Source organism: Mytilus edulis, chromosome 7 (assembly GCF_963676685.1).
Source record: "Mytilus edulis chromosome 7, xbMytEdul2.2, whole genome shotgun sequence".
In the NCBI taxonomy this organism is placed as follows: Eukaryota; Metazoa; Mollusca; class Bivalvia; order Mytilida; family Mytilidae; genus Mytilus; species Mytilus edulis.
Genome location: NC_092350.1, coordinates 33809321 through 33826503, shown reverse-complemented (window position 1 = coordinate 33826503; position 17183 = coordinate 33809321). Strand labels below are relative to the sequence as shown.

At 31.3% G+C, this 17183-nt stretch overlaps 1 protein-coding gene across 43 annotated transcripts in view; it reads left to right on the top strand.

The window, feature by feature from the left end:
- LOC139481307 (twitchin-like) overlaps window positions 1-17183 on the top strand; it is a 144571-nt gene that overhangs the window by 90244 nt on the left and 37144 nt on the right. For 31 of the 43 annotated variants that reach the window (XM_071264539.1, XM_071264513.1, XM_071264537.1 and 28 more), the window contains 17 exons: window positions 332-482; window positions 1021-1148; window positions 2191-2208; window positions 3081-3255; window positions 3825-3930; window positions 4458-4651; window positions 5385-5557; window positions 6736-6865; window positions 7516-7664; window positions 8057-8192; window positions 8784-8891; window positions 9298-9492; window positions 10862-10966; window positions 14186-14380; window positions 14930-15229; window positions 16337-16494; window positions 16963-17086. In XM_071264539.1, coding sequence (XP_071120640.1) covers window positions 332-482; window positions 1021-1148; window positions 2191-2208; window positions 3081-3255; window positions 3825-3930; window positions 4458-4651; window positions 5385-5557; window positions 6736-6865; window positions 7516-7664; window positions 8057-8192; window positions 8784-8891; window positions 9298-9492; window positions 10862-10966; window positions 14186-14380; window positions 14930-15229; window positions 16337-16494; window positions 16963-17086 — 2545 coding nt within the window. Of the gene's footprint in view, window positions 1-331; window positions 483-1020; window positions 1149-1607; window positions 1623-2190; window positions 2209-3080; window positions 3256-3824; window positions 3931-4457; window positions 4652-5384; window positions 5558-6735; window positions 6866-7515; window positions 7665-8056; window positions 8193-8783; window positions 8892-9297; window positions 9493-10861; window positions 10967-14185; window positions 14381-14929; window positions 15230-16336; window positions 16495-16962; window positions 17087-17183 lie in introns of all 43 variants that reach the window. The other 12 variants (XM_071264543.1, XM_071264544.1, XM_071264526.1 and 9 more) reach the window with 3 other exon arrangements.

Genomic DNA, 17183 nt, shown 5'->3' with positions numbered 1-17183 from the left:
ATTAATAAATTAGAACAGTTCTTAGAGTTTTGAAGTTTCAATTTTGAAATACAATTCTTAGCCATTTAATTAGCCTGTATGTTATAAATATGAAAACAGGAGATGTGGGATGTAGACAGTGACCCAACAACAAAGATAACCAAAAATTTATTGGCACTGGACGTTAAGCAAACATCAATCAATGAAAAATTGTGGGTAGAAAATGGATCTTTTTATTGGGGGTATTTTAGTTAATTTTAAGACTTTTAGATAGGTTCATTTCTAGCCAAAATCACATCCCTGTTATTTGTTCATGCATAAATTCTAAAATAACTTTTGTATACAATTATAGGGCATTGAAGTTCCTGGAGATAAGAGAGCTGGAACTGTCAGTGGCCTTACTGAGAACAGAGAATATATTTTCCGTGTTAGTGCTGTTAACAAGGCTGGTAAATCAGAACCTAGTGAAGCTACACCACCTGTTCTTACCAAGTCAAGGAGAGGTAACTATTTAGAAATTTGTCACTAGTTTATTGGTTTGAGATTTCAATGCTGGTCTTCATATTCTTGCAATGAACATTCTTCAATGTTCCATTTGATTTTAATGAAGACAAAAAAAAGGAGATATATGTTTATAAGTTAGCGATCTAACACTTAAAACATTCATAGACATTTAGATACCTACATAAGGTCTTTAACAGAAGGTGTGCATCAATATCATATATGGCAAGCTCTATATTGCAAGAGCCTCGACAATATGTCAATACATATAATAGAGACTATGAATAATCTGGCATAAATGATGAATTCTTAATAGGCATTAGCACCAATATGTATCTAAGAACAACCATTTTTCGCTGTTGAGTGTCTTGCCTAGGGATTGGCACATTGCAGGGTTAAACAAGTGTTTAGTACCAAACACACCCCATTGGTTCATGTGTGTTATAAGATAGGAGTAATTTTTCAGATTATTTTAGTAAAGTGGTAAGAAACTAAAGGAAAATATGCATTGCTTTTCAATGTGAGCAATATTTTTTCTAGTTAAACCAAGAATTATGAACAAGGATGACTTGAAACCAATTCGTGTCAAAGTAGGAAAAGATTTCACAATTCCTGTAGAGTACATTGGTGAACCAACACCAAAGATTGAATGGAAGAAAAAGGGACTGGTTAGTATAGATTAAGTTTTATAAATGCGAGGCCAGTCCTTATTTTTAACATGATATATAATTCATCAGTGTGATAAAAAAAGAAGTCTTATAGTGTGAATGTTTTGCTGAGCAGTTGGTTAAGAGAAAATTTCATGTTTTTTTAAAGGTAGATTTACTGTTGATAAAAACGTGTTCATATCTGCATCCATATTTTCAATACAGTTAAAAACTGAATTGATACTTTATTTAAATTCATCTATATTAATCATATGTGTATGTTTTGAGTGAATTTCTCCTCCAACATTGATATGTTTGTTTTCCAAAGTCCTGGACACTTTACATCTCCTTTCCTTTCTGTATATACCAAATCAATCTCAAATTTGAACTCTAAACAGCCAAGTGATTCCATGTTCCATTTTATGTACTATATTGTGTAGTATTTCTAAGCATGATAATGACCTTTAACCTCTATCCTAGGATCCATCAAAGGTAGTAAGTATTCCATGTATATCTCCTGTGTTGTATATGATGTGTACTAGTGTTTTACTGTGCTTAAATAGTCATCAAAGGTTCAAATGCTTTGGGAAAAATATTTCAGCAAGGGGTTTTAACATCAATTAAAGTTTCAGGAGAAATATAAAACGATTATTTCATTTCGAATTGCGATAATTTTTTTTTACATTATTTGGTGGAGAGTTGTCTCATACCACATCTTTCAATTTCATATCAAAAGAAAAAGAGAACAAAAATGCTTCAGGTTTTTGAATGACTTTATAATTATATCTTATAAAGCACAGTATAACACTTATCTCTCCCCAGTATATCAAAGTTGTACAGTAGAAAATGTACTGGTTATTTGTATAGAAATATGTCATCACAGTAGTCTATAGTTACCACAATTTGATCTCTTGTGATGCCTCCATGATCTGTTATAATGAATTGTATTATATTGTTACATAATATTCTCTATTTATGAGAAAAAGTAAAAGAGATCAGTCATCAACAGAGATCAAATCTAGTTGTCTCCCTTATTGTAATTATTTTATTTTGATATTTTCAGCAAGGCATGAATAAACAGGTAGTTTTTTTGGTTTTATAGATGATAGGATAATGTTTTTTTTTTGTTTATTTACTTATTTTTTTACTACTATTACTTATGTTGCTTAAAATAAAAAAATAAAACTTTAATTTTATTTGATTTTTAGTTTATGTCCTAATGTGTTGTAATTTTTGTATATCATTTATTTTAATACCTTAATTTTTATTGGTTTATTTCACTACTATTACTTACTTTACTTATAATGAAAAAAATTATTAATTATGAAATATTATTTACTAAATAAAATAATTTATTGCAGTTTTGATGTCTATTACTTTATACAATAACATTTAATACATTATCTTTAAACAGAAGGTCCTGAAGGTTTTTCAAGGCTTTGTTTTTCCACGTTTAAATTTAATTTATTGATGTATTTTCAAATTTTTTCACCTTATGGAAAGGTCCTGTCTTCTTAAGATCATTTAAATTTACCTCACTTTCACGTTTAATTCATACATAGATATATTTGACAAAAATTGAAAAAGTAACACAAAAATGAAAGACAATAAACATTTCATTTTCATGAATGTTTTTTCTCTCAATAATTATAAACAGATTGTTTTCGCCAGATAAAGATCAATTTTAAGTGCTTTGCATATTTGAAATTTTGACTCTAAGAAAGAAAAAAGAAAAAATTTACCCACATGTATATAATTTTTTTTTAGCCATGATAGTATATCTTTAAATCATTCTATGATGATTATTTTTGGGGGATTTTTTTTTATGAGTTAATTGAAGACTTGTGATACATTTTAGAAAAGATGGAGTGAGTATCATTTTATCAATATTTTAAAGTATATATTTCTTGAAAATTTTAGATAGTAATTATTCGTAAATTGGACATTTTTCAGGACAAGAAAGAAGAACCTATTGAACCATCCGACCATATTTCTATTGATAATAAGACCGAAAAGAAGTCAACCTTGACCTGTAAAGAACCATCAAGGAAGGATACTGCTATGTACAATGTTACAGTGACTAACAAACATGGATCTGATACAGCTGATGTTGAGGTTGTCGTTCTAGGTAAGAACTTCTAAAGACATAGCTTTTATAGTTATTTTTAAAAGCAATAAAATATGTTATTTTCAAAAACTTTGAATTTGAAATGATTTACCTATGCTTTATTTAGGAATCTGAATAGTATATGTGATATTTTTTTAGAAAGACTGAATAAAAAGTAAAATTCTAAACTGTGAGTTTGCATTCTTGTGAAACCTATCACCTTGCAATTTTCATCAAATTGTTTTTAAAAAAATTAGATTTTTCCATTCTGTGGATTCTTTATTATTGGTTGGATACCAATTTTTCGTTGGTTTTGTAGGTACAGATAAACCATCAATTTAAATGTTCAACCAATAACGCATTTTCATTCAGCTTTATATGCAGGTATTGGTAAAACCACAAAATTAAATATCCATAAAAAGTTTTCACCAATCCATGAAAATTAATACCCATAAAAATAAATGACTTCACAGTATTCATTTCTTAAGTAACAGACCATAACAGAAAAAGAATTAAAAGATTAGACAATAGTTGTTGTTGTGGAAACTTTCATTCTATAGGATAAATATTTATTTATTATTTTTTTATAGGTCCACCCAGCATGCCTAAAGGTCCCATTAAGGTGTCTAACATTACAGCCGAGAGTGCAACACTTGAATGGGGCGAACCTGAAGATCTTGGAGGTTCTCCTATAGAGTGAGTACAGTACATATAAGAGTAATGAGATGTGGAATGAGAAAACTATCCACCAAGTTCAAATGCAGTGGATCTAAGCAATAATAGGCAACTGTATGGCCTTCAACAATGAAAAAAACCCATATCATATGTAAAATGAGTTTGACTGTCCCTCTGGTATCTTTCGTCCCTCTTTTAAACCCATTCGATATGCCTTTCAATTTACTATTACTGCTGTAATTGTTTACGAAGATCTCCTTTAGTTCATGCAACAAAGATCACTTCACATATTTTGAATTTTGTAAACATTTTTGTTTGTTTTTATACAACAACAGAAATAAGATATAAGTTTAATGGTAAACCTCAAGCAAATCTGGACTTGTATCATGAACTTATAGTCAAATCAAATTATTGGATGGTGTAAAATCTATTATCATTATTGGATAGTTATCAGAGGATACATAACATACAATGGACATTATTTAAAAACAGACAAAATTTAAAGTTAAAAAACATCATGTGAGTTTATATCAATGTTTATATTTCAGTGGCTACAAGATAGAGAAGATGGATACTAAGAAGGGACAATGGGAACCAGTCAGAGAAGGAGTAAAGGGCACTAAAGTAACAGTACCTAAACTAAAGGAAGGACAAGAATATAAGTTCCGTGTCGCAGCAATGAGTCAAAATGGAAACAGTGAACCTTTGGAAACAAAACCAATAATCGCCAAAAAACCATATGGTAAATAGAAGTTACTTTATTGGTCATTTGTTCATACATGAGATGAAATATATGCATAATTTTGCATTTCAATTCAGAAACTGACATAAGCTGACACATTTGTGTATATTGTCACAATGCTTTAAACAAGGAATTATCAATTCTGATCAATTTTCTTGAATTCAAAAATTATTCCAGATTCAAATAATTCCTTGTTTAAAGCATTGTGACAATGTCAAAGATTTTCAAAAAAAACACAGTGTAGGAATGATTGTAATTTGTAATTTATTTTCCCTAATAAAAAAAAAACCACCAGCATTATTCTAGTTACACAATTTACTCCTCTGATTAATTTTGACAAATCAAAAGAATTTGAAACCTCTCATATCACACCTTATCTTAATCTTTGGGGCAGAAGACTTCCATTAAGATTAGACAGGTTTAATTACAAAAATACTAAAAAGTTTTCAATCTGTATTAGTATTAAAATTCTGTACCAGTTTCAACTTTTCTAAGAATGCCTTTTACAATTGATACCTCATTCTTGAAGGCCATACCGTGACCTGTAGTTGTTAATTCTTTGTCATTTGGTATCTTGTGGAAAGTTATCTGATTGGCAATCATACCACATCTTCCTACTTTTATATATTCACTTTACATATGTACTTGAGCATCTGTGACAGTTTATAACTAGCTAATTATAGTCCTATGGAAATCGAACATTGTGAAAAAGACGATTTATATTTGTTTGCAGATGAACCATTCCCACCAGGACAACCTAAATGTGTAGACAGGGACCGTACCCACATCAAGATGAAATGGGAGCCACCAGAAAATGATGGAGGTAACCCAGTCAAGTCATATGACGTGGAGAGGAAAGAACCAAAAACCAACAGATGGGCTAAAATCAACAAAGAACCTATCACAGTAAGTGGGTTAAATGACTTGTTAATTAATGAATAAAGAAAAATAACAAATTTGAAGGAATTTTAATGGTTAATGATAATTTTGTCTATTTGTATATAACATTAATTATACCCCCGCTTTAAAAAAGGGGGGGTATACTGTTTTACCTCTGTCTGTCAGTCCGTCCATCAGTCCGTCCGTCAGTCAGTCCGTCCCATGAAACTTTCGTCACATTTTTCTTAGGAACTACACATCCACCTTTTCTGTAATTTGGTATCAACATTTATATATGTCAGCCATACCGTGTGATGCGTTTTCAGATTCATCACTTGACAACTTCCTGTTTACCGAACACTTGTCTGATTTTACACATGATAGCCAAGTTGAAAATTTTCGTCACATTTTTCTCAGGAACTACAATACAAGGATTTCTGAAATTTGGTTTCAGGATTTATATAAGTCAGCTATACCGTGTGATGCGTTTTCAGATTCATCACTCGACAACTTCCTGTTTACCGAACACTTGTATGATTTTACACATGATAGCCAAGTTGAAAATTTTCGTCACATTTTTCTCAGGAACTACAATACAAGGATTTCTGAAATTTGGTTTCAGGATTTATATAAGTCAGCTATACCGTGTGATGCGTTTTCAGATTCATCACTCGACTACTTCCTGTTTACCGAACACTTGCATATTTTTACACTATTAATATTATCCACTTGCGGTGGGGGTATCATCAGTGAGCAGTAGCTCGCAGTTTCACTTGTTCTTACTACTTTTGTTCGTTCATTTGATCTCAGTTTTCATTGGTTCAGATTGATTATGACATCAAATGTTCTTTCTTACTCTCCACTTGAATTTCCTTTAGCAATGTCATGAAAAAGGTGACCATGCCAGATGACGTTACATAAAAATAACACATCATTGCCACATTTGAATTTAAAATATATTTGAAATGCTCAGCAAGCCTCCAGTTTTAGATTGAAAATTTAACTGTCTCATGTGGATAAATAGGGTATCACACTAAATGCAGTGGTAGAATTTCTATATCTTTTATATTTTAAAAATGTATGTTTTAAATACATATGAATCATTTTATTTCACCTAAAAAATATAAAATTAAGAAAAAAAAATGTAAAATCACAATTAGTCACAAGAAAACAACTTCAATTTCCTAACTTACTTTTTCTTGTAGACTTGTGAATATGATGACAACAAAGTTGGCAAAGAGAAGGAATATGAATACAGAGTTGTTGCCATCAATGATGCTGGACCATCAGAACCTAGTGTGGCATCGAAAGTCATACAGGCTAAACCAGAAAAAGGTTGGTATGCTAATGAGTCTTTATCAGACATAAAGGAGTTAAAAGGGTGTTTAAAGACAGAAATATTCATAACTCTTATGAAATTTATATTTATATAAAAATAGTTCTAGTCAAGACATCTTTAAATGATTGCATATATTTATTTTATTTACAACGATACCTTACAGATTATGTTGCTGTTTTGTTAAGGATCACCCATATTTCATTTATTTACAGAGTCTTTTCCACATTTCAGAAGCTTGCCCTAATGGCTTAAACATTAAGATAATTCTGCATGTTAGTCTTTTGTTAGATACAACCCTACAAAAGATCTTGCAATGCCTTCCATGATTAATATATGGTTTTACTAGGCAGCTTGATTACTGTAAATTCAGAAATTATGGCGAGGTTTTTATTATTGCGAAAAATGCAACAGAATTGTAAACGCAATAATTCAAACTCGCATTTTGAAATATTTTATATGAATTAAACAGGATTTATCTTAAAATCATAAAAATTAAAATCGCAATAATAAATGCACGCAATAATTTCTGACTTTACAGTAGTAGGGAATCCTTTAGTTCACTTCTGATTAAAAGTCAAGATAAGAGTTTAGATAACACATTTCTTGTAGATAGTAATTAATGAAACTTTGTGTTTTTAATGAACAGAGGCACCAAAAGTGAGTCTAGATGGTTTGTTTGGTGCTAATGAGATCCGTGTAAAGGCAGGAGAACCCCTTGATATCCCTGTTGGTGTCAGTGGTACACCTACACCTACTGTCTCCTGGGAGAAAAATGGAAGACCTGTTGATAATAGGGTGAGAGATTTGTCTTCATCTGTTTTAAATTTCATTTTCTTCGAGGATTAGTACTGCCATTATGAACAATCTTTTTTTTTAAATTATTGGGAGTTTTATTATTGCAAATAATGAGAAAGGGTGAGTATCGCAATATTAAGGCCTGGCATTCATATATCTGACATGCATGCAGATTACGGGAAAATCTCAATAATTAATCACACAATTTGTCAACAATTTCTATGATAAATGCATGCAAAAGTTTTGCGTTTTACAGTATTTTATAATGTTATAGATTATGAAAACATTCTTAAATGCATGTCATTTCTGATACTTCTTAGGATTTGATCGCAGCATGTAAAAAAGAATCCATTAGAAAAATATTTTATAAACAATCAGTATTATCTTTCTAGGCTAAGTGCACAAGCTCCGAGGAGGATGCTAAACTCCATGTTGACAAAGCAGAAAGAGGAGACACAGGAAAATACACCATCACTGTCACTAACGAAAGTGGATCAATGTCAGCTGATGTTAATGTTATTGTCCTAGGTGAGTCAAATATTACTATTTACTATCAAATTATAAAATGATTCACACATTTAGGAAAAAAACTTATTAAAGGATGTAGGATGATAAATCAATGACAGCTACCCACTAAAGAAAGTAAACAACATATTGATAATAAAATGATTGATTGATTGTTGTTTTTGAAATGTCCCCTGGAAATTATTTCATGCTTTCTTGGATGTGAACAAATTAGAAATTAATACAATAAATAGGTCCTACTACATAGGCTATCCTGGATGAGAATGGTAAATTTTCATAGCAAAATGAAAAATATGGTTTGTTGGAAAATGATAGACATTTTGCCTTGCAACAGGCTGCATACTGTTCCCTCCAAGAGAATTGTTGCAAGAATATTTCAAGGTACAGAGATGATGGTAATCTCATTACATTAGGCATCAGATTTTACATCCCAATATTATTATGATGTAGCTTTCTACTTATGCATCACACACAGTGAAACTGACCCCATTTTAGGAAAGGATTAACTTCAAGAACTGGAGAATTGATGGGATGACCATATTGATATTTAATATTTTAAGACTGTTATATAATGTTTTGTTTACTACTTTACAGACAAGCCTGGAGCACCAGAAGGACCTTTGGCTGTTAGTGATGTATTTGCTGACATGTGTAGACTTTCATGGAACCCACCAACTGATAACGGTGGTGCTGAAGTTACAGGTAAATACTTGCTCTTCAGTGTGAGCCAAGGCTCAGTGTTGAAGGCCGTACTTTAATCTATAATTGTTTACTTTTTACACATTGTGACTTGGATAAAGTTTTGTCTCAATGCCACTCATACCACATCTTGTTATTTCTACAAAGTTGGAAATAACGAATGACTAAACTATGTTAGAAAAAATGTTTTCAAGTTATGTTTTTAAATTATTGATAGAAAAATTGTGCTATCGCTGTCAAGTTTCAGGGATATATGAAAATTAGTTTTGATCTTTTTAAGATTGTTCTGTTAGTTGAAAATAACATCCAAAGACCCAGTAAGACAGATAATTGTGACTTCCAAATCCCAAATTGATGTAAGCAACTCTTCTCAAATACACGTTTTTATTACTTATATATTTTTTTTTAGGCTATGTTGTTGAGAAATGTGAAGATGGCAAAGACTTCTGGGAAAAAGTTCCAGGACTTGTTAATGGAACAGCTCATCCAGTCAAAGGATTAAAAGAAGGAAAGAAATACAAATTCCGTGTCAAGGCTGAAAATAAATATGGTGCTGGCGCCCCACTGGAAACAGATAAATCCACACTGGCTAAGAATCCATTTGGTAAGTTTAATTAAACTTATTGATCAGTAAGTTATGATCAATTAGATTTGAAAGTCATCTGGCAATTTTTTTTTTAATTTTTTCTTTGCAAAATAGCAAGTTAACCTGGTCCCCCTTTATGGAATTACAAATATGATTGATGCATAGCCTTTACAAGTCCCAATTGTGACCTTGTCTTGTCAGGGTGTCCCCCTCTTCTTTTTTTCAAATCCCCAATCCACATTTGATATTTGTGACATTTATTATAATGCCATGTAGAATACCTGAAAATCTACACTTTTGTACTACCATTGTGGACATATTCTATGCTGTGAAAACAATGTGACAAGTTTTTAGCTCACCTGGCCTAAAAGGCCATGTGAGCTTTTCTCATCACTTGGCGTCCGTCGTCGTCGTCTGTCGTCGTTAACAATTTTTCAAACATCTTCTCCTCTGAAACTATTGAATGGATTTGAATGAAACTTAAAATGATTGTTCCTTAGATTATCCTGCACAAAGTGTGTGCTTCGATTTTTGATCCGTCAAAAAACATGGCTGCCGTTACTTAAAATAGAACATAGGGGGCAAATGCAGTTTTTGGCTTATATCTCAAAAACGGAAGCATTTAGAGCAAATCTGACGTGGGGTAAAAATGTTCATTAGGTCAAGATCTATCAGCCCAAAAAATTTCAGATGAATCAAACAACCCATTGTTGGGTTGCTGCCACTTAATTGGTAATTTTAAGGAAATTTTGCAGTTTTTGGTCATTATCTTGAATATTATTATAGATGAAGATAAACTGTAAACAGCAAAAATGATCAGCAAAGTAAGATCTACAAATAAGTTAATATGACCAAAATTGTCAATTGACCCCTTAAGGGGTTATTGTCCTTTAATGACAATTTTTCACAATTTGTTCATCATATTTGCTAACTTTAAAAAATCTTCTCCTCTAAAACTACTCAACCAAATTCAACCAAACTTAATTTGAATGATCAGTAGGGTGTATAAAATAAAGTTTGTGTTTTATTTTCTATTTCGTCAAAAAACATGGCCGAAGGCATTGTTTACCAGGTGAGCGATTCAGGCTCTTGAGAGCCTCTTGTTAGTAATTATCTTCAATTTATTGGTGAACTTTAGTTTGGACCAAAAGTAACAGGTCACTGTGAATTCATTTATTTTCATGGATTGCTGAAATCTTGCATATTCGTTTATGTTTGATTTTGTATTTTTGCAACTCTCTGAACATAAAACATATTTAAAATATATTTAATATTATTTGTCGAAAATTTGAAATTATTGGTTCACATATACCCATGAAACCCATGAATATTGGTGTACAACCAATAATAATGAACCCACAGTTTAAAAGTTTATTTATAATTTTAGACACACCTGATGCACCTAAAGATCTTGAGATTGACAGATTTGATAAGAACTCATGTGATTTGGTCTGGAAGAAACCAGATTTTGATGGTGGTGCTGATATTTCAGGTAAGTTTTAAAACGTCATATTTTAAATTGCGAAAAAAAAACTAAGGTTCTAACTTATCAAGCAAAATTAACCTTAGATGAATTGGTAAATAGTTAAGATCACTATTGGTCATAAACCTATTAAGTATTTATAAACCTTTGACTTTAAAATTTTGGGTTACATTTCTGATGAAGGCTTATCTAGAAAAGCACTTCATATGCATCAAAACATTTTATTTTTAATTCTTATTGAAGATGAAATACTTAAAGAGAAGTCAAAGCATCATTAATTTTATAATAACAATTTTTATTTTTTAATATTTGTCTAGCATATTAATCTATTGTAATAAAAATTCATAATATCTAATAAAATTTGTAGATTTAGCTAACAAGGTCCTTATATTAACATTTGTTTATAGTGGAAAGTTGTTTAAACGTTAAATAAGATACAATTAAAAATTGCTTGCTAGCCCCTCTCTGTGATTACCTTTAGAGAACTTTGGTTCATTTCCCAATCAATCTTTCATAAAGGGAAGATAAATAATACAATCATAGTCTTTTTCAAAAATGATGAACGGTTCTTTATATTTGTATGTAATCATTGTAAATGTTTCAAATTTATGAAATTATATTCGTACATCAATGTTTTTGATACACCAATAACAAAAACTGAAATATATTGAATTGATACATTTTGTAACTATTCAAATTTATATCAGAAACCTAAACTTAATTATAAAATAATGAACCTGTTAAAGGGAGACAATATTCGCATAACTTTTTCGAATTGGCACATAATACAACGGAATGTCACTCTTGCATACAAATGGCACATCAATATAATTAATTAACTGTGCAATCGCGCTCCACCTTCAATGATGATTCTAAATTATAAATATAACCAAAAGTTGTTAATCTATAGATAGTAAAGACTAATGAAATCTAACCCACTGTTAAAATATTTCTTTGCATTTTTTTAAAACTTCCTCAGTAAAATGCTTGAGCCACTTGACTTTCCTAGCTCATAATTAACATTTTTACACAATATTTAAATAAAGTAGCTAAAGATTATTCGCTTCTCAAAGTGTAAGACGCAATAAAAATCGTATGCTTGCACCATCTTACCCAAAAACAGATTTAATTAAGTTCTGAACATTTCGACATTTCTTCGTTGAAACCGGTTTCAAAAAAATCACAAGTACGTATTGAGATCCAACTAAATACCCACATCCCGATATCGTCAGGTTAATTTGCTAATTTGTCTCATATAACCAAGAGAAATAACATGAAAAACATCAGCACTAAAATATATGTGAAGATTTTACAATTATAAGGATTATAGGTTTTCTAAGTCTTAGTCTATGAAAATCAAAATCAATGCACTTAAAGATGTATCCTTTTTATACGCCCGTCAAAATTTTGACGGGACGTATTATGGTATACAAATGTCCGGTGTCCGTCTGTCTGTCCGGCGTAAACATGTCACACCGTAACTTGAGAACGACTTATCCAAATTTCATGAAACTTAATATAGTTGTTTCATATGATGGTCAAATGATCTGTATACGTTTTGGAGAAAATAAGATTAAAACTTTTTGAGTTACGGCACTTTGTAACTAAAACAGGGGTGTGTTTTTTTCACATGTCGCACTGTATCTCAAAAACGATTCTTGATTATGGCTTAAAACTTTAAACACTTCTTAGTTATAGTAATCTTAATATCTGTATACTTTTTGGTGATGATTCAAAATTTTATTTTTGAGTTATTGAGTATTTTGTAAAAAAGGGGGAGGGTTTTTTTACATGTCGCACCATATCTCAAAAACGATTCTTGATTATTGCTTAAAACTTTACACATGTCTTTGTTATATTAATCTGAAGATCTGTATACTTTTTGGTGATGATTCAAAATTTCATTTTTGAGTTATTGAGTATTTTGTAAAAAAGGGGAAGGGTTTTTTTACATGTTGTGCCGTATCTCAAAAACAATTTATGATTATTGCTTAAAACTTTACACACTTCTTTGTTATATTAATCTAAAGATCTGTATACTTTTTGGTGATGATTCAAAACTTTATTTTGGAGTTATTGAGTATTTTGTTAAACAGGGGAGGGTTTTTATACGCCCGTCAAAATTTTGACGGGATGTAATATGGTATACAAATGTCCAGTGTCCGCCCGTCTGTCCGTCCGTCTGTCCGGCGTAAACATGTTGCACCGTAACTTGAGAACGACTTATCCAAATTTCATGAAACTTTATATAGTTGTTTCTTATGATGGTCAAATGATCTGTATATTTTTTGGTGAAAATAAGATTTATACTTTTTGAGTTACGGCGCTTTGTAACTAAAACAGTGGTGTGTTTTTTTTCTCATGTCGCACCGTATCTCAAAAACGTTTCTTGATTATTGCTTAAAACTTTACACACTTCTTAGTTATATTAATCTTAATATCTGTATACTTTTTGGTGATGATTCAAAATTTCATTTTTGAGTTTTTGAGTATTTTGTAAAAAAGGGGGAGGGTTTTTTTTACATGTCGTGCCGTATCTCAAAAACGATTTATGATTATTGCATAAAACTTTACACACTTCTTTGTTATATTAATCTAAAGATCTGTATACTTTTTGGTGATGATTCAAAATTTCATTTTTGAGTTATTGAGTATTTTGTAAAAAAGGGGGAGGGTATTTTTACATGTCGTGCCGTATCTCAAAAATAATTTATGATTATTGCTTAAAACTTTACACACTTCTTTGTTATATTAATCTAAAGATCTGTATACTTTTTGGTTTTAATTCAAAATTTTATTTTAGTGATATTTAGTTTTAGTTTTTTGTAAAAAAAAACATGGTTGGGGGTTTCACATGTCCCGCCGTGTCTCAAAAACAATATATGGTTATTGCTTAAAACTTTCTCAGAAACTATTTATGATAATGGCATAAAACTTCCACACAAGATGTCGGGCGTATCATGCGCTCATGGCGCAGCTGTTTATTAAGTTATAACATACATATCAAACCTATGTCATTTGTACTATGGCTTAAAAGCGTATCATGCGCTCATGGCGCAGCTGTTTATTAAGTTATAACATACATACCAAACCTATGTCATTTGTACTATGGCTTAAAACTCCATATTTAAGCTTTAGTTATAATTTAAAAAAAATACATCTTTGTCCCATTGTTGAATTACTGTTCAGGTGTCATAATATAACAGTTCAAAATATATTGTATTTCAGGGTATATTGTTGAGAAGAGACCCAAGGGTGGTGACTGGGTGCCTGTTAACAACTTCCCAGTTGCAGGCACCAAATTTTCTGCTCTTGGATTGAAGGAAGGACAAGTTTTAGAATTCCGTGTATCAGCTGTTAACCAAGGTGGTACTGGAAAACCAAGCAAGTCAACTAAACCACATACAGTGAAAGACCCAATATGTAAGTGTACCTCTTAATTTTATAGTTGCAGAACAAGCTGTGCTTTTAAAATGATATATTGGTTTTTAAATTTTTCATACACAAGAGGAAACAACAGATATAGGGTGTGGGGTTAGATTTTAGTTACCAAACAGTATAAGATTTATAAAGAAAAAAAGAAAAAGTAGGCTCCAGAAATCCATGGTGTTTTAGGGAATTTGGATAAGCTCTTGCACGACTATAGTGGGATATTCGAAAAAATATACCTTGACTAAATACATTTATTCAAAGTATATTTTAAAGTAATTACTTCATTCACTTCCTACATCATGTCCTTAATGTTACTATTTTATTGACTGTAAAATTGAGAATGGAAATGGGGAATGTGTCAAAGATAAAACAATGAGACCAAAGAGAAGATAACAGCTGAAGGCCATTAATGGGTCTCCAATGCACGGAGAAAATCTCGAAGCCAGTGGCGTGCTTTTAGCTGGCCCCTACACAGAATTGTATACTAGTTCAGTGATAATGAACGTCATACTAAACGAAATATGTGTCCATTAATTTTAGTTGCTGCTGGAGCACCTGGTACCCCAAACCTAGACAAAATTACTCCAAACTCTGCCGAACTTTCATGGACAAAACCAACCAAAGATGGCGGTGGTAAGATCCTAGGATATGTAATAGAGAAAAAGAAAGGGCATGGAGACTGGGAAACAGCTACTGAAGTTCCTGCTAATGCTCTACATGGTAAAGTCAATGATTTGGTAGAAGGTGAACAGTATCAGTTCAGAATTAGAGCTGTTAACGAAGCTGGACCTGGAGACCCTAGTAAACCAACACAAGCAATCACTGCTGAATATCAAGCAGGTATATATTTAATATATTTGTTTTTATGCCACACCTACGATAGTAGAGGGGCATTATGTTTTCTGGTCTGTGGCTCCGTTCGTCTGTGTGTCCCTTCGTCCGTTCGTCCGTCTGTGCGTCCGTCCGTTCAGGTTAAAGTTTTTGGTCAAGGTAGTTTTTGATGAAGCTGAAGTCCAATCAACTTGAAACTTAGTACACTTGTTGCTTATGATATGATCTTTCTAATTTTAAAGCCAAATTAGACTTTTGACCCCAATTTCACGGTCCACTGAACATAGAAAATGAAAGTGGGAGTTTCAGGTTAAAGTTTTTGGTCAAGGTAGTTTTTGATGAAGCTGAAGTCCAATCAACTTGAAACTTAGTACACTTGTTGCTTATGATATGATCTTTTTAATTTTAAAGCCAAATTAGTCTTTTGACCCCAATTTCACGGTCCACTGAACATAATAAATGAAAGTGGGAGTTTCAGGTTAAAGTTTTTGGTCAAGGTAGTTTCTGATGAAGTTGAAGTCCAATCAACTTGAAACTTAGTACACATGTTCCATATGATATGATCTTTATAATTTTAATGCCAAATTAGATTTTTTACCCAATTTTGCGGTCCATTGAACATGAAAAATGATAGTGCGAGTGGGGCATCCGTGTACTTTGGACACATTCTTGTTATGTAAGCTTTTGTTGTAAATAAGGCTACAGTGGCCTATAATTGCTAACATCAACTTCATTTGAACTCTGGTGAATAGTTGTCTTATTGGAAATCGTACCACATCTTCTTATTCTTACATATATATAGACACAGGTTGATATTAATGTAAATGAATCAATCACTGCTGAATATATTTTGATGAAGTACTGTACATGTAGATTCATTCTTAATCTTAATCTCACAATTGATACATGCTTTCACATGAAGTATATAATGCATTATTTCATTCAGTTCTTTTCATTCTTTCTCATTAAATCTATCAAATTGTTTAATTGGAAAAAAAACTTTGATTGGATTTTTATTAGTTCATGAGTTGTATATAATGAGTAACAATAATGAATGAACAATTCGGTGTATTAAATAAACTATAGACAAATAATTTGAATTTATCAAAATTTCAGAGAAACCTCACTTGGATTTATCTGGAATAAAAGATATCACTGTTAAACAAGGCCAGAAGTACCAGATCAGAGTACCTTACAAAGCTTGGCCAAAACCATCAGCATTATGGACTATTGATGAGGAAGAACTGCCGAGTGTTGCCAGAATACATACAAAGGTAGATAACTCAGTCTTAAAATAAACATGAAAAGATCATATTTATCTATAAGATCCTGACTAACCTGTGATCAGACCCTAAAAGCACATTGATAATGAATAAAAATATCCAAAATGAACAGTCACCATACACATTTTTTAAAAATAATTTATATTGCAACAAAAATGATTTTTAAATTACATGCACCAACAGGAGAATATTTTTCTGGAGGTTTATTTTTATTTATTTGATAAGTAAAGAATATTGAAAAAAAATAAAACCATTGTGAGAATTTGCGAATTAAATAATAATATATGAATGAATCTTTTATATATCCCTCCTAAAATAAGCTAACATTTATCCATTCAAAATTATTTATAAAGCAATTACAACAAAATCTGGCAATTTGATAAATGTATCAACCAGGTGTGTGAAACTTATGTGTATGTTTTTTTTTTTTCTTTACTTAATATTTGTAATGGATTTTAGGTTGAAGATGATGCTGTCATGTTGACCAATGATAAGTCACAGAGAGCAGATTCTGGAAAATATAAGATCACCTTAACCAATCCCTCAGGAAATCATTCAGGATTTGTTAATGTCAATGTTCTATGTAAGTATAACGCTGTGGAGCATTCTATTGAGAGCTTTGAATAGATACATTCAAACATGTACTAAATCATATTTCACAAGTCTTTTGACACAATTTG